Source organism: Delphinapterus leucas, chromosome 11 (assembly GCF_059928025.1).
Source record: "Delphinapterus leucas isolate spDelLeu-1000000601 "Yukka" chromosome 11, BTC_Dleu_Yukka2, whole genome shotgun sequence".
NCBI lineage: Eukaryota > Metazoa > Chordata > Mammalia > Artiodactyla > Monodontidae > Delphinapterus > Delphinapterus leucas.
Window position 1 is genome coordinate 90,987,860 of NC_143139.1, and position 17,903 is coordinate 91,005,762.

The 17,903-nt window shown below is 50.0% G+C and overlaps 1 protein-coding gene across 1 annotated transcript; it reads left to right on the forward strand.

Annotated features, from left to right (window-relative positions):
• The first annotated feature begins 498 nt into the window (after positions 1–498).
• LOC111187813 (apolipoprotein L2-like) lies at positions 499–11,799 on the forward strand. Its single transcript, XM_022599826.3, has 2 exons — positions 499–577; positions 10,840–11,799. The coding sequence occupies exon 2, from the start codon at positions 10,895–10,897 to the stop codon at positions 11,699–11,701; it is 807 nt and encodes a 268-aa protein (XP_022455534.2). The 5' UTR covers positions 499–577; positions 10,840–10,894; the 3' UTR covers positions 11,702–11,799.
• The last annotated feature ends 6,104 nt before the right edge of the window (positions 11,800–17,903 follow it).

Sequence of the window (17,903 nt, forward strand, 5' to 3'; positions counted from 1 at the left end):
GGTAGGAGCAGGTGTCCCTGGCAGAAGTTCCTGGGTGAGCAAATGCCTAGAACCCATGTGGGCGTGGCACACAGCAGCAGCAATATACCCAGTATGCAGTGAGCATCTGGACGTCCTGGGACCGTATCGAGTGCTGGAGGCATGAAGGTAAATAAGGCAGGCAGGCTGGCGAGTGTGGGCGGGTGCAAAGGGCAGAGGGAGCGTGGAAGAAGCCCATGGTGTGGGGGGAGTGATTTGCCAAGGGCCTCACAGTCTGTTGGTGGAAGGTCTTCCTTCAAGGAGCCCGAGGCAAGATGTGCCGAGCCCAGTAGGACCTGGAATGTCAGGGCTGGACTTGTTTCTCTATGGGGGTCAGCATCAGGGTGAGAATAGCCCAGGGTGAGGCCTAGTGGGCAGAGTGTTTGTTTGACCTGAGTGACTCAGAGGTAAGGGCTTTCACTTTCCTTTTTGCTTCTCCAGGTATATCTGGGCCCAGCGGGTGTGTGTGGTTATTGCAGAGACGCACAGCTAGTGGCTGCATCTGCACAGCTGAGAACAACTGGATCTTGTTCACACTCGGCCAGAGGAAGATTCCTGGGTAAGCAGGGGGGTGTAGGATCCCCACCCATCTCCCCATCCTCAGGACAACTGTCTGAGAAAAGTATGACTGTCCCTGATTTACAGAAGAAGGGAGATCAAAGCTCAGAGAGATGAGGTCATGGGCCCGAGGTGGCAGGTGAAGCAGGGGCAGAGCCTGGATTTGGAGGCAGGTTTGTCTGACAGCTTCCTCCCGCCCCCTGGGCCCTTAAACAGTGCAGAGGGAGGGCGACACCTGCTCAGGTGAGCTCAGCTTGAAATGCAGTGGTGAGACATGAGACATGAGTGGTGACCCCAGGAGGAAGGTGGGTGTTGGCGGTTACTCAGTCCTTCGGGAAATTTGGAGGAAGCAGAGTGGGTGGAGGAGGGTATGAATGTCAGAACCTCTCCTCCTGTGGCCTGGCCACCTTGAAGCAGCCGCCAGGGCGCTGTGGTGACGCTGAAGGGGCTCAGGGATTTCTTCGGAGATACAAGGGATCAAGGTTTGTTCACCCACCCTGTCTCTGAGTGCCTGCTCAGTACCAGGCCCTGGGGAGATACTGAGGCCTGAGAGGGGAGGGCCAGGAGACCAAGCAGGGGGATGCAGGGCTTTGTCTTCAGGTGCTCACCGGGCCCACTGCTCAGGATGTGAGTGACGGGTGGCCCTGTGCGGGGAAGATGGCCCCGCTGAGGAAGTGGGATGACCTGGCTGCAGAGACCTGCACCGTGTTTGCTGTTGTGCAATCTTGAGATGAAAAGTCAAACTGTACACCTGTGTCAAAGAAAATAATCAATAAAAAATGTTTAATAGGAGTAGAAAAGGATTTTCTTTGAACTAACTGAGGCCTCTAGCCCAGAAGACAGCCTCTCAGATAACTGTGAGGCACCGCTCTGGAGAAGCATGGTTTTCAGCACAGGTTTACATCTTGTCAAAACAAAGACCATCAGACGAGTCAGGGATAGTTTTCTTCAAGGTTTCACAAAATACAGAACAGCATGTACACAGCAAGTCAGTATGGCCTTGGAACCTAGGAAGGAAATCCTAACATGGAAGGAATACTGCACTGGCTTCCCAGGAAGGGAGGCATTTCATCTTATTTTTAACGGGGACATTCTTTACTTCTGGTCAATGCACTGTCTTCTTTAATAACTAAAATCGATGTATGGTATATGTTTGATAGGGCAAAACAAATGTTTTTGTTAGCATAAATTCAATTAAACTCATGTATAAGCCAGAATCACCTCCCTATATCTCAATATGTGAAAATTCTTTTATCACATGTGACTATAACGGGGGGTAGGGCGTGAGCTTAGATCTATGCGTTTATACAGGCAGAGACACACCTAGAAACTTTTGGGTTATTAAAATCACATCCCCACCCGTGACATACCTGTGTCACAAGGTCTGCTGTTGGCCTCCACTCTGCCTACCGAGAGCTCTGTGACCCTGGGCAAGTCACCTCCCCTGGAATTGTTTGTTCGTATCTCTTACCCATTTTTTAAAAACTGGTTTCAGCCTTTTCCTGTGGATTTGTAGGCTCTCTGTGTGTTGGGGATATTGACTTTGTCTACTGTAAGTATTGCAAACAGTGCCTGCCGGTCTCTGATTGTTTTCTGACCTGGTTTACGGTGTCCTTTACAATTTTTAATTTTCAAGAGGTCAAATAGATCAGAACTTCTTTTATAGCTTGTGGGATTTCTGTGTGAATTAGAAAGGTTTCCATAAATCAACATTATATTCAATGTTTCTTTTAGTACCTTTGTAGTTTTTTCTTTCTGGTTAAATCAGATCCCTTTGGGATTAAATCCTTCATTGATTAGAAGCTTTTTGTTTCTCCTCCACCTCTTCCTCTTTCTATTCCCCCTTCCCCCTCCCTTTCTTTCTAATTTCACGCAGGTGAAACAGGGGTTGTGCCGTGTCACGGAGAAGCTGGTTGTCTCATGTCCCCCTAACGGGTCCCACACCTCGTATTTTAGCCAGGCTGTGCCCGGGAGGGCGGAGGGGCCGCGGAGGCCCTAGAGCAGAAGGTGCAGCAGACGACAGACAGGGCCCCGAGGGGTGCTCAGAGCTGAAGAAACTCCACACAAATAGAACCACGACCAGGAAAGTGCGACATTCCCTGGGAGCCGGTGGAGGAATTGGGGGGAGGAAGCAGCGGCAGGAGGCGCTGGGCCTCCAAGAACAGTAACATTTCACCTGGTGAAGCAGGTGGGGAAAGGCACTGCAGGGGGAGGAACAGTCCGAGCAAACGCCCGGGGGCTGGGGGGGAATCCGAGGCCAGGCAGCTGGGAGTCCTCCAGGCACCTGGACCAGGCCCAGGGAAGCAGGAAGTGGTGAGAAGACCGGAACTAGAGCAGTAGGAGGGCCTGGAGGCTGGGCTAAGGACTCTGAACTTGATCCTGTCTTAACCCCTCCTTTCCCTGACCAAGCAGGATGCCCTGCAGCTACATGCAGGGAGGTGCTTGGTGAGAATCTCTGTCGGCTCCCAGGGAGGGGAGGCCTTGCCTGGCTATGCAGTTGGGTGGGGACAGGCTTCTCCCACCAACAACTATTCCGGGAAGTTATCGACCGGAGGCTAACGGAGGAGAGTAATCCAGCAGGAGGGAGCACCGTCCAGCATCCACACCCAGCTGGGGCTGCACCCGAGGGTCAGGGCCGGCCGAGAGCGGCAGAGAAGGACCGAAGGAGGAGGTCGAGGGCGCAGCCCCGTTTACAGGTGTTTGGAGTCATCCAGGATCCAGCCTTTCTGCCCGAGCCCTCCTCCGCCCCCCCTTGCCTCCTGGTCCCTGTGTTTCACGATTTCAATTGGCTGCCCTGGCTCCCGGGTTCGTGCAGCTTCGAGGCAGAGAAGGCAGAGAAGGAGGCAGGGGACGAGCCAGCTCTCCTCTCCCACCTGTCCCTTACAGCAGGGAGTCTCCAGGCCCCCCTCTGCTGAGTTCTTCTGTGCCTTGTTAGCCAGGACTGGGTCATACAGTCACCCCTCGCCGCGGAGGGGCCCAGCAACACATACCTGATGTCCAGGCCCGCCCAGCAACACATACCTGATGTCCAGGCCCGAGACGAGAGGCAGAAGGGCCGAGGGGGGAGGCGAGTGGCTTTGGAGGAGGTGGAACTGCATGAGAGCAGGTGGGCAGGAAAGCATCCAAGGACACAGGAACACTGTGTTGTTAAGATCAAGTCTGAGAACAAAGCACAGGAGCTGGAAAGGGACCAGCCAGGGAGTGAGCAGAGCAAGGGCGGCTTGGAAAGGGAAAGGGAGAGGAACCTACTTTAGGCATCCTTACCCCTGGCGGCCTGCCTGTGTGTATTCTCTCCACCCACACTGTCAGTGCCTGCAGCCTCAGGCACACTCCCATAGTGGACAAGCTGTTTGTTACTCTTCCTGAGGGAGAACCCTGGGCATCGCAGAAAGAAGGTGTTAGAAAGAAAGATTCTAGGATTGGGGCTTAGGTCAGGTCATTTGGGGGAGGCTCTAAGGAAATGGGGCCTCTGTAGATCGGGTGCTGCAGAGAATGGGGGGCAGTTCACACTGAAGGTGTCTCAGTAAATCCATCTATGGAGAGGGGAGACAGAGTGAGGAGAAAGGTATAATCGGTAAAGAAGGACAGTCATGCTTTGCAGCCAAGGGAGGGGGTGTTGTGTTGGTGGCATCACAGTGATGGGTGTTTGCTGTCTCATTTCCTCATGCTCTCAGGGCTCCGTGGTCTGAGGCTGGTGTTCTCTGAGAGTCTTTACATCCAACCGGAGAATAGCATCGCCCTGTTGTGATCCCAGGCCGGCCTGGGATGTCAGAGGCTGTTTCTTTGTTTTCTTCCTCAATCCTTTATAAATAGTCATGTAAATAAACAGAAGGGAATATCCCCATACACTTTAAAACTCCTCTTCTTATTAAATTCAATTAAGAGTGAAATATTTCCCGTTATACTCACCTCTTTGGAGCATAGCTACCTTTTTTGACCTTTATATCTACCTCTTTGGACACGCTTTATCTAAACTCTTCTCATTTGAATATTATTATGAACTCATGGCCTTTCACAGACTCAACCCGCCCTAAAAACATGATCATAGTCATCATTATCTATTATTATTATTATTATTATTATACGTGGGTGCCCCTTCTAAACACTGCTCTGAACATCTTCGAGAGCATCCTTGCCTTTGGAGTAGCAGGTATGCCGGCCTGTGGAATTCACTTCCCCTACAAGGAGTCTTGCTTCCCTTGAGTGGACAGAAGCCCATGGGTGCCTATGTGGGTGGGCAAGATGCGGCTGGAAAATGTATCTGTTTAAGGTGACAGTTCACTCCGATATTCTGCTTGAACCCCTGTTCCTATCCCTACTTTTCTTAGAGAACTCGGTTTCATCAACACGAACGTGTCTCCTATACTGACCGTTGTCACATCAGGACACATCAGGCTCATTTCTTACTGGCACTTGATCCAGCTCCTTCCATCATCCTTAAGGTGGTGGTGCCTGAAACCAACCCATTCTTGTGGCTTACCTACTAAAGTGACTTCTGCTTCCTTAAAGTTAAAAAAATACAAAGTAATAAGTGCTTATGGTTAAAACAAACCAATTCATACAGAGGGCTCTGCTCATTACCTCCCAAGGAAGAGCTTTTCCTTTAGACAGTTAATCGATCTCTCTAAGTGATATTATTACATTGGGAGAGAGAGTAGGGTGAGCGTGTGCTCTGGAGACAGGAACCTGGACTTGAATTCCTGCCCTAGCGCAAGCTGGGTGCTTTGAGTAAATTACTTAACCTCTCTGAGCTTCAGTTTCCTTCCTTACAGGGTCGTTGTGAGAACTAAAAGTGAGTGAAGGCATACCAAGCACTTAGAATGGTGCCTGGTACAAAGTGGGGAGTCGTCAACCACAATAGCTAATAGATATTAGGGATTGTCTTTTTCTTTTTCTTGATTTAAAAATTTTGATATTATTTATTTACTTTACCAGGAAAGATAATGATTTCATTCATTTTCCTACTTTTTCTTATATCCCTCCCTACCTTCTCCTAGTATCATTATATCACTAGTTTTATATCCTCTAATAGAAAACTTTGTAGTTGTAAGCACTTTATTTACACCTTCATTTCTTAGGCCCTCAAATGGAGCCAGTACTTCTTTTTTTTTTTTTTTTTTGCGGTACGCGGGCCTCTCACTGTTGTGGCCTCTTCTGTTGCGCCAGACACACAGGCTCAGCGGCCAGGGCTCACGGGCCCAGCCGCTCCGCAGCATGTGGGATCTTCCCGGACCGGCGCACGAACCCGTGTCCCCTGCATCGGCAGGCGGACTCTCAACCACTGCGCCACCAGGGAAGCCTGAACCTGTACTTCTTGACTCCCCACTTTGAAAAATGAAGTATTAATCCTCCCCCTCCCTTCAGTGACTTCACCTCCCAACTTCTAGCAGTGTAATTTAATTTTTATATTGGTTAACAAGTACATTTACTTCTCATATTTAAAGTGTTTTATTTTAAAAGATAAAAATTATTTTATAATGACTATAAATGAAATACAAACTTAAAAATTTTTGAATCACTGTATTTTACACCTATAAATTATTTAATATTGTATATGAGGTGTACTTCAATTTTAAAAAGTCTCCAAAATAATCAAAATTGGAAAGCCAGGACTTGCACATAAATAAATTTACTTTAGATTTTTTAAAAAAATGAGAGGGTTTACATTTTTGTGATGTTTTAAATACTGTTTTCTTTTCTTTTTTCCTTTAACATCTTTTTTGGAGTATAATTGATTTACAATGTTGTGTTAATTTCTGCTGTATAACAAAGTGAATCAGCTATATGCATAGTATATCCCTATATCCCCTCCCACTAGGCCCCGCCCCACGCTCAAACGTCACCCCCCCACTTCCCGACCCACCCTAAACCCCACCCCTGCCTAAGTTCCACCCCTGCCTAAACTCCGCCCCCATAGCCAAGACTTTTATTCCTTTCCTCTATTAGATTAGGGTTCTGTTTTACCTTGTTGATTCATTGTTGATGATTCTTTTATATTTTTATTTTTCCTAATAAATCTTTTATTTTTTTAATTTTATTCTTTATACTTTGTTATTGTTCTCTCCTTTTGGCTTGTTCCCCCCCCCTTTTTTTTTTCTTTTTTCTGTTGTGGTTTTATTTTACCTTGTTGCAGTTGTTTCAATTATAGTTTTATTTTTCCTAATGTATTTCTTATCTTTCTATTTTTATTTTGTTTTTGATTCTTTGACATTGTACTACTCCTTTCTTCTTTTCTTTTCTTTTTTTTTTTTTACCACACCGCAAAGCTTGTGAGATCTTGGTTCCCAGGCCAGAGGTCGAGTCTGAGCTCCTGTGGTGGGACCTCCGAGTACAAACTGCTGGACTAACAGAGAACCTCAGACCCCAGAGAATATTAATCGGAGTGAGGCCTCCCGGAGGTCCTCATCTCAGCAGCAAGATCCGGCTCTATCTAACTGCCTGCAAAGTTAGTGCTGTGGGTTCCCTCCATGTAAGCCCTGGGTTCCTTTCTCCCTCAGTGAAGCAGGAAAAAGAAAAAGATGTCATTAAGTATTTCCGGGAGAGAGTGAGCAGGGAAAAAGTGCAACACCTGCTCACTGAAGACGAAGGCTGGAAGAGATTTGTGGCTGAGGCTGATTTGCCCAGGTAACCTGCAGGGATGCAGCAGAAATGTCACCCACATCCCCATGCCCCAGGCTCGTTTCCTCCTGGCAGACACACCTCTTCCAGGCAGGACCCTGTGGTTGGGGTCGAGGATGTTCCTTCTCAAGTTTCCGTGGGGAATGTTTACTCCTTGTCATTTGCTGGCAGTGAAGAGCCTCAGGTTGAGAAGAGATGAAACCTGCAAGGAAGGGGCATGTTACGACCTTGGACAAGTTGCTGAGCTAGTCTCTGCCTTAGTTTCTTCATCTGTTCAATTTTATTGTGAGGAAATTGAGAAAATGTATGCAAAGTGCTTAGCATGATGGCTGACACATAGTAGGTGCTCAATTAATATTAACTTTTAAAAAGCTTGCTGGGAAGAGATGGGGCCAAAGAGCCTTTTTCCTAGAGATGAGGCCCAAGCAGGACTCTATTTAGGACAAGTCAGAAAATCCTGACACCACCAGTTTGCGTTCCCGGGGATTCTGGCTGGAGCCCTTTTATTCCCCATCTTAGGAAGTGTACCAACACTGCAGGATCCTGCTGGCCCATAAGGCAGAGAGGCTGGAGTGGAATTGCATGGAGCTGGGTTGGATCCTGACTCTACCCCTGCCCAGCTCTGGGACTCTGAGCTTAAGAGTTGGAGTCTCAGATTTGTCATGTGTCCAGTGGGAATAGCAATTCAATCTGATGGACTCAGAGTGAACTGCAGGGTCAGAGGCGGGGAACCAAGTGCAGTCATCTCGTCCAAAGGCCCAGGGAGGCCTGGACCAGGGTCAGACCCAGGGGTCAGGATGGAGCAGAGGGGTCCAGGTTGGAGGACTGGTAGGAAGGCTTGGGCAGCAGAGCCAGGACTAGAGTGAGGCGAATGGGTCCCTAGGACACAAAACTGAAGGGGCTGTGACCCTAGCAGAGGTCCTGTGAGTGGGAGAGGGGACATTTCTTCCCTCCCTGACTCGATCCCCTCATGCTGAGCATAGAGGGCCCTGGGTGACTGTGTCCTCCACACCCTGCCTGGGACCTGGGGTTCTCCATTGCCATCTGGGACCCTCTTCCAATCTCCATAGAGTAGCCCTGACCAGTGGGAAGGCCGTGTGGCTTAGTGAGACCTCCAGCATCACAATGAGTGGCTGCCGATTTTGTGTGATCTGAGGGATTCTGACGAGACTTCACAAGTCCCCACCAAAGAGCAAAAGTCTTCCTCCACCAGCTTGTGCGAACGCAGGTCTCTCCAGGCTTAGCAGTTCATGTGGATGTTTCCTAAAGTCTCTTGAATCTTTGAGAGGTTCCATAAAGTCGCACATGGCCTTGGTGTGCAGGCATGTGAAGTTGTCACCAGCTAAGGTATGAGTTAGGCTGGTGACCCCTGAGAGGTCGGGGGTGCTGGGCGATGGGTCAGGAATCAGTGAGGCGGGCTGGAGAGTCCAAGGGGAATGAGGGTTAATAGCATATCACCTGCTTCCCAGTCAACTGGGGCAGTCGATGGACCTAGTGACCTTCAGCTGGGAAGGCCAAGGGCATCAGGCTTGGAAGACAGCAGCTGCCAGGCAAAATGATCGTTAAGGTCACTTTTATCTGTGAGTTTGGGTTTGTTTTTTTTGTAATTCTAAGTACGCAGAGCTAGCCGTTCCTCAAAGTCTGAGGCACGGTCCCCAGGACTGTCCTTACATTTGACCCCAATGGCAAATTTGGGAGATCCCCAAAGCTACCATCAGGTGTGAGAATTCCCTAGAAGGAGGCACAGAACTCCCTGAAAACTGTCACGATCCCAGTTACGGTTTATTACAGGGAAGGATGCCGGTTCCCATCAGCCACAGGGCAGAGTCTGGGCGGGTTTCACACAGGAAGCTTCCATTGTCCTCAGGCCGTGTCCCTGTCCTGGATTCAGTGTGTGGCAGGGCACACGGAGCACTGCCCGCCAGGGGCGTTCACCCTGTTTAAAGAAGTATATTCTGACTCTTGTTAAAACGATAAGGAAGAGTCTCTTCAGGACTATCGTGATAGGCGTGAAGACCATCGCAGCAGAGGAGACAGATGGACGCACGTCCGAACACAGCAAAATGAGTGGGGATTGGTAGCCAATGATCAGAGTGAGGGGCGTGGGATGGAAAATCACTGAGAGGAGACATCGAGGGCAGGGGGGTTCTTGTTGAGATTTGCGGACGGGATTCTTGCTAAAAGCAAGTAAAGGACGTGTGCATCAAAGGTGGGAGATGAGGAGTTTCATCAGATATCAAACATGATAAGATCTAAACAGTGGGAAGGCTTCTCACTAAACTGACTTGGACGAAGTTTTGCTGAGACTGGGCAAGACAGGCCGTGAAGGACAGGACACAAAGGGCGGAGGTTGAGGCCTATTGGAGAAGAGGGCTCAGAAGAGCCTGACTGAAACTTGACCGAGGAGTGAACCTTTTTCAACAGGACCCTCAGCGTATGGAGTCAGCTGAGCTGTTGTCTCCTGCCCTCCCGGAGGTCAGACTAATGCCCTAGTGTCCAGCTCCTCCAGAGGTCACATGTGATACCACGTGACCCAGAGGCCCCATCACATGTCACCCTGTTAGACTGTCCAGTGGCCAGAGGCCCAGGCAGACGAGGACACTCCTATCAGCCAGAATATTCTAGGGGCTCAGGGACCACTTCCCAGTAGCCAAGGGCAAAGAGCAGGTTGACTCCTCACTACGCACTAAGGTTCTCTGAATGAAGGTTTTTCTGCTCCAATCCCACTTCTCTGTGCTTCTCTGTGGAGTTCCCACTCTGCCTACTCTTTGGAAGTGATTGTGTTGACCTGCCTCTGAGGCGTCTTTATCAAATCCCTACCTTAAGAGTGTCCTTGTCCACAGATGAATGGATAAAGAAGATGTGGCACATATATACAATGGAATATTACTCAGCCATGAAAAGAAACAAAATTGAGTTATTTGTAGTGAGGTGGATGGACCTAGAGACTGTCATAGAGAGTGAAATAAGTCAGAAAGAGAAAAACAAATACCGTATGCTAACACATATTTATGGAATATAAAAAAAAAAAGGTTCTGATGAACCTAGGGGCAGGACAGGAATAAAGACGCAGATGTAGAGAATGGACTTGAGGATATGGGGAGTGGGAAGGGTAAGCTGGGACAAGGTGAGAGAGTGGCATGGACATATACACACTATCAAATGTAAAATAGATAGCCAGTGGGAAGCAGCTGCATAGCACAGGGAGATCAGCTCGGTGCTTTGTGACCACCTAGAGGGGTGGGACAGGGAGGGTTGAAGGAAGATGCAAGGGGGAGGGGATACGGGGATATATGTATACATACAGCTGATTCACTTTGTTATACAGCAGAAACTAACACAACACTGTAAAGCAGTTATACTTCAATAAAAATGTTAAAAAAAATTTTTTTAAATAAAGATAAGGATAGAAAGAAAAAGAGAGAGTATCCTAAGATGACCTTTTTTTATTTATTCCATGATTGAATAAGTATATGGAGCATCTACAAGGTACAAAACATGTTTAATGTTGAAAAAAAATTTGTAAAATTCTTTTCTATTTGATTTATAATAAAATCTCTATAATTTATGTAGGATAGATCTTGTTGAGCCTATTTTATGGACAAGCAATCTATCTTTCTAATCCCTTGACCTTCATTGTTACAGAGAGGAGGCAGAAGCACTAAATGAATATCTGAATGAGCGGAAAACAGACTTGGCCATGGGTGATCAAGACACACTCCAAGAAGACCAGCTGGACAGGGAGAGATTTTTGGAGGAGTATCCTCGGGTGAAGGAGGAGCTTGAGGAGGGCATAACAAAGCTCTATGCTCTCGCAGACAAGGCTGACAAGCTCCACAGGGACTGCACCATCTCCCATGTGGCAGCCGCCTCTGCGGGCACTGTGTCTGGTGTCCTGACCATCCTTGGTCTGTCTCTGGCACCCGTGACAGCGGGGGCCAGTCTGGCACTCTTAGCCACTGGGTTAGGGCTGGGAGCAGCGGCTGCTGTGGCCGGTGCATCCACCACCATCGTGGAACGTGTAAGCACGTTGGCATTAGAAACCGAAGCCAGTCGCTATACGTCAACTGCCGACAACAAAGAGGAGGTGTTTGAGGGGGTTGTACCTAACAGCACAGACCCGTTTACTTCCTCTGTAGAGAAATTCTTCCAAGCCATGCAAGACATTGAGAGCAACGTCCGTGCCATCAAGGTGGCCAAAGGCAACCCTGGTTTAGCAGCCAGTGCTAAGCGCTTCACGACCACCGGGCAAGTCTCAGCCAAACGTGGCAAGCAGGTGCAGAAAGCCTTTGGAGGCACGGCACTGGCAATGACCAAAAAGGCCCGGATTCAGGGTGTGGCCAATGCAGGTCTCTCCCTTCTGATGGAAGTGGCCTTCCTGGTGAAAGAGGCAAAGCACTTGCATGAGGGGGCAAAGACGGAGTCGGCTGAAAGGCTGAGGCAGAAGGCCCGGGAGCTGGAGAAGAATTTGGAGGTGCTCACCGGCATCTATGAGAGTCTGCAGTAGGGCTGGACTCCACCCCCCCCCACCCCCTGAGCTGTGCAGGGACCAGGGACACGTGCAGGGCCAAGGTGCAGAGGCACCTTGTTAGAGGGAAAAAGAGAGTGAGATAAAAAGATAGAAGTGGGGAAGCTGGGCTGTTCTCCCTGACTCTTGTTTTGGTCTGTTGGCTGGACTATGCCATTTTCCTAGAGGAAGAGAAACCCTTAAACCCTCTTGTATTCAAAACCTGTAATTTTCATCTCTAAATTCTCCCTCTTGGCTCGAGTTGAGTCACAAAACTTCAAGTACCCCTGTTCAAAAATTATTTCAAAAAATCACAGAATAAATGTCACCTTTTGTGTTCATCTCTCTAGATCAATTTCCACTGCAGTAGTTTTTAAAAACCTTAATAGGAAACTAAAACCTTTTTATTTCCCCAACAATCCCATGATCAGGGAGCCAAGTTTATTGACCCAGCCCTGACCTCATCCTCTGTCTCTCTAAATGCCTGTTGTTGGTGTGTAGATGGGAGATGCTGTGACATACCATCAGATGTGATCTCTCTTGCTCTTATATTTCTTTATCCCTCCATGTTGCCCCTCGGAGCATTTCACCAAAGGCCTCCATCATCCCAAGGGGACCACAGACAGAAAGCGAACACAGAAATTTCTGGCTTTTGTGTTCATGGATTTTTTTTATTAGAGTTGATTTACAACATTGTGTCAGTGGGACTTCCCTGGTGCCGCAGTGGATAAGACTGTGCTCCCCAATGCAGGGGGCCTGGGTTCGATCCCTGGTCATGGAACTAGATCCCACGTCATGGAACTAGATCCCACATGCATGCCACAACTAAGAGTTTGCATGCCACAACTAAGACCTGGTGCAAACAAATAAATAAAAAAATATTATATATATATATATATATATAGTGTTTCAGGTATACAGCACAGTGATTCATTTACATATATAAAAAGAATATATATATATATATTCTTTTTCAGATTCTTTTCCCTTATAGTTTATTACAAAATACTGAGTAGAGTTCCCTGTGCTATACTGTAGGTCCTTGTTGATTATTTATTTTATATATAGTAGTGGGTATATGTTAATCCCAAACTCCTAGCCTATCGCTCCATGCCCCTTCCCCTTTGGAAACCGTAAGTTTCTGGTTAGCAGTAATCTTTTGATGTTCGACTACATGTGTTTTTTGTTGTTCGTTTGTTGTTCGTTTGTTTTCAGCAAAAACTCCTATATCCTGGCTCCTCCTTTACTTCTTTGCAATAGTCCCTCAGAGCTACCCGCGGGGCTGCCTCCCGGGCTGTGGTCTCAGTAAGGTCACAGAATATAACATAATTCTCACCTTTCAGGGTGTGCTCTTTTTCAGTGGACAGTACTGAGTGATGGATGGACCGATGGTAAGGACCTGGGTCCTGCAGCTGTGGGAGCTGTCCAGACGGGTCTGAAATCGGCAAGCCAGGCCATCAGGAAGGGCCTGCAGAACGTTCAGGCCCAGGCTGAAGCTGTGGTCCGCAGCGGAATTTCTTCCCATCGCTGCATCTTTAACTTAAACACAGCCGCAAGGTTCCTTCTGCCTTATAAGGCAGCATATTCGCAGGTTTCCCGGATTAGGACGGGAACACCTCTGGGAGGCCGACCACCCTTCCCGCTCATTCATTCATTCATTCTCTCATCCCTCCCCCGCATGGTCCACCTAAGCGCTAGGCCTGTGCTGAGGGCCGGGGCACAAAGGGAGGCAGTCTGCGGCCCCGCCCTCGAGGGAGGCCACTGTGGAGGCTGAGGCAGCCAGAGAAACAAATGACCGTGATGCACAGTGGAGGTCGGGGTTCAGAGGACTTCGGTGACGCGTTGCGGGGTAAGATCTGGGAAGAGAGGAAGGAAAGGCTGGCTTGTATGGAGGGAGGAGGGTGTCTGTGGGACAGGGGCTGTGCCAGGGCGTGAGGGATGCCACGGCTAGAAAGGAATGGTACCCTCTCTGCAGTCAGGTTTATTCCCACCCTTCGTGGCAGGAGGGGAAGGAATCGGGTTCTAGGAAAACCAACACTGAGGTACTAGGGAGTGGAAAGCAAAATTCCCAAGGTTTCTGAAGAAAACAATGGAGACCCGAAGGGATTGTCGAGGGGACCTCTGGTTAGTCCTTGAGCCGCGGCCCCCTCCTTCCTCCCCTCCCCGCGCCCTCCCGCTCCTTTTACATCAGGTGCTGCTGGTTTGAGAAGCGCTGGCAGGTGGAGAGTCCAGGCGGGACCAGCGAGACTGGGGCGCGTTTGCTCTGCCCTTCATCCCACAGAGAGTGGCAGGAGAGAGGCCCAGCCAGGCCTATCCTGCCGAGGGGCACACCTGAGCCTGGGGCACTGCCAAGGGCCGCTGGGCTGGGCCTCGCTGTGGGGTGAGGCCTGTGAAGGCCTCTCCTTTCACCTCCTTCTCTGAGGGCCCCCGGCCTCGCCTCCTCCAACTGCTAAGTGCTAGGGACGCAAGGGAGAGCCAGGGTGGCCTGTAAAAGGAGAATTCAGGCTCCCACCACTTGCAGCTGAGTGAATGGGGTGGGAGGTGGGGGAGGGCGGGTTGGGAAGGTCTCCTTTCCTCGGCTGTCACATTAGGGTAATTCCCCACCCTCATTCCTAGCCCAGGGTCATTGGCTCTGCTTCGGGGGGTGGGGGGTGGGGGTGGGGGTGGAATCCTGCTCACAGTTGCAAAGCCCCAGTTGCTTGACCGCCTGCTGCCATTAACCACATCCGCAGCCCATTCGAGAAAAATCTCCAGCGAAGCAGCGTGTTCACCACACTATCCACAGTGTCTTCCTCAGTGTCATGTTGGGGGCACAATAAATACCCCTCTTCCTTCCTTCCTTCCTTCAAATATCGCACATTAATTAGTCTATAGTGTGGCAGGCAGGCGCTAGGCTGAGACTTAGGCTTTAGACCTTTCTTCACTTTACAGCTGAGGAAAGGGAGACTCAGAGGGGTGAAGTGACTTGCCCAAGGTCACACAGCAGGTAACAGAACGGATATTTGGACCTAGTTCTTCTACCTGACTTTTTCCACTTGACCCAAAGTGTCCCAGCAGGGAAGTGTGGAGGCAAGGAAGGGGGTGGCCTGTTAGGGTGGCGGCCAGAGTATCAGGAGATGAGCTGGGACAGGTGGGCTGAGGCAGGGTCACGATGAGCATCAAAGGTCAAGGGAGGGGTCTTCCCTGGTGGCGCAGTGGTTGAGAGTCCGCCTGCCGATGCAGGGGACACGGGTTCTTGCCCCAGTCCGGGAAGATCCCACATGCCACGGAGCGGTTGGGCCCATGAGCCATGGCCGCTGAGCCTGCGCATCCGGAGCCTGTGCTCCGCAGCGGGAGAGGCCACAACAGAGAGAGGCTCGCATACAGCAAAAAAAAAAAAAAGTGGAGAAAAGGAGAGGAAGGATGTCTGTAGAAGCAACTGGAAACACAGGCTGCCTCTGGGGAGCGGGCCTGGGTGGCAGGAATGGGAGAGTGGGAGACTTTTCAAGGTGCCTTCTTTGTACCTTTTGAATTTTGTACCACGTGAATATTTTACCCAGGCAAACAAATTAAATAAGTAACATAATCAGGCAGTTTTGCCCTGACCCAGCTTTGTCCTGACCCAGCTCCCCGCACGCTTAACCTCCTGCATTCTGGAAATACTCCAGGGCTTGTGTTGTCCTTATCAAAATTCTTTTAGGCCTTTGACTCCTGTCTCAGCCTGACTGCAGCATCCAGCAGCCTGTGGGAGTGGGGTGAGTCACAGACACCCTCGGCCAGCTGTTTGCCATCTGCAGGCCTTCCTGGAAAGGAGCCCCTTCCAGCTGTGGCCCCCATCTCTGTAAAGCCGCTGGTACCCCTTTCATCTCTCTTTCTCTTACCTCTCCTGATTGACTGGAATTCAAATGAATTCAACCCCCATTTATTGGGTGTGCCAGGCACTGTGCTAGGAGCAATGAAAACCTCCCGACAGATCTGAAAGGGGGGGGATTACTAGAGCAAGGAAAGAAGCGTGGGGGTGGGGTGGGGGGTCATTCTATATGTATGTCTGCAGGGAGGTACTTCTGAGTACTTTTCTTTTGCGGTACCACCTCCTCCAGGAAGCCTTCCCTGATGACATCTCCCTGCAGACATTAAGGGCCCTGACTCCCAGCCCAGGGCTCGCCTGGAGCTCAGACCAGCAACACAAAAGGCTTCCAGAAGCAGGGATTGCCCGGCACTCAGACCCTGGGCAGTCCTTTGGCAGGTGGCACAGATGGGTGGCACTAAGTGCTGTCCCAGGAAGAGACCTGCCTACATTATAACATGGGGTGACTCTGCCCTGGTTGGGCTCTGCTCACAGCAGCCTGCCAGGGCAATCTGGGGAGGGGAGGGCCACCTGATAAAGCCTATCTCATGGACCCTCCTAAGGGAACCAGATGTAGGAATCCTGCCTGTTTACAGGTAAGCAAATGAAGGTTTAGGGAAATGAAGTGGCTTGCCCCAGGCTCCTAGGCAGGGATGACCCAGCTGTGGCAGGGCCTGTGCTGTTTCCACGACACCATTGACACCATTCTGCCTGTGCTTGGAGGTCCACAGCCCTCCCACAAAAACACACACGCGTTCCTGACAAGGAGGCTGGAACCCTGCCATGAGCTCTCTTTCTTCCTGGTTACCATGAACAGCCCCTAAAAAGCAGCAGGCACCCCTGAAGGAATTATCAGCCATTTCTACTTGAGTGTAAATTAGTTATCAGAGCCTGAGACTGGAGCCGAATGCAGGGCCCTGCACCAAGTGACACATGGCAGGTGAAGAGGGAGAGGTCCCTGGGCAGGGCTGTGCCCTGGGAGTGGCTGGGTGGAACTTCCCTGGAAGCACCTGTGCCCTGGGCCCTGTGTCCAGGTGGCACTGTGAAGGGAAGTCTCCAGGGGTGGAGGTGCAGGGCGACGTGGAAAGAGCACTGACTTTTCTCGGGTTCCAATCTGAGCTCTACCACCTCTTACCTGCGTGGCCTTGGGTGAGCCAGTCACCTCCCTGAGCCTCACAACCTCACCTGTGCCACGGGGATACTGTTACCGTATCTACCTTGCAGGTGGGGGTCCTCGAGAAGATGCTCCATCCCAGGGTTCTCAAATTGACTGAACATTGGAAGCCCCTGCAGGGCTCCTTAGAACCTAGGGTCCCCACCCCAGAGTTTCTGCTTTAGTTAGTCTGGGGAGGGGCCTAACTAACTAACTAACTAACAAGTGCCCTAACAAGTTCCCAGGTGGTTCTGATGCTGCTTGTGCTGGGACCACTCCTCTACAAAAGATCCCTATGAGAACAGACTTGTGGTTGTCAAGGGGAGGGGGAGGTGGGGTGGGGGAGGGATGGAGGGGGAGGTTGGGATTAGCAGATGCAAACTGTGATACAGAGAATGGATAAAGAACAAGGTCCTACTGTACAGCACAGAGAACTGTGTTCACCAACCTGTGATAAACCATAATGGCAAAGAGTACGAAAAAGAATATATGTACGAATATCTACATATATAAAACCGTCACTTTGCTGTACAGCAGAAATTAACACAACATTGTAAATCACTGTACTTCAATAAAATAAATTTTTAAAAAAGATCTCTATGAAACTAGGAGATCAGGAAGGGGGGCAGGTGCAGAGCAGAGCCTATAAAAGACACTAAATACAAACTTGACATTTTGCAGGGATTTCACGCCCCTGTCACCACAGTTGGACAGAGGGTACCCAGGAGGCAATGAAGAGGTGGCTACGGGGCCGAGGTTCAAGGGTCAGGGCTCTGAGCTCTCTCCAATAACCCCTCCTTTAATCCCCCCATCTACTCTGTAACACTGCAGTGAGCAGGTCTTTTGCACCTACTTCATACATGAAGAAACAGGCTGGGAGAGGTCATGGGACATGTCCAAGGTCATGCAGGCAGCAAGGTGGATATTGAATCGGAAGCCAGACCTCTGACTCTGACCCCTGGACGTTTTCTAACCACCACACCGCCTCTCCTAAGGGTCATCCAGCGGATGTAAAAATATATTAAGAACAGCGCAAACCCATGCGGGTGGTTCTTCCCCGCCTGGATGGCCCGGAAGCCCCAGCTCTGCAGAGACCTCTCTTTGCCCCCAGGCTTTGGTTTGTGCCACCCCGCCCCCCAGTTCCTTGCCCTTATGGGTCCTTCTGTCTTTCTGGAAAGGGACTGTAGCCATTGATGCTCCCCCCGCCCCCAGGCCCTGATGCA

What these genes read in the sequence shown, in the direction of transcription:
- LOC111187813 (XM_022599826.3), top strand. Translation starts at nt 10,895, where the DNA reads ATGGGTGATCAAGACACACTCCAAGAAGACCAGCTGGACAGGGAGAGA.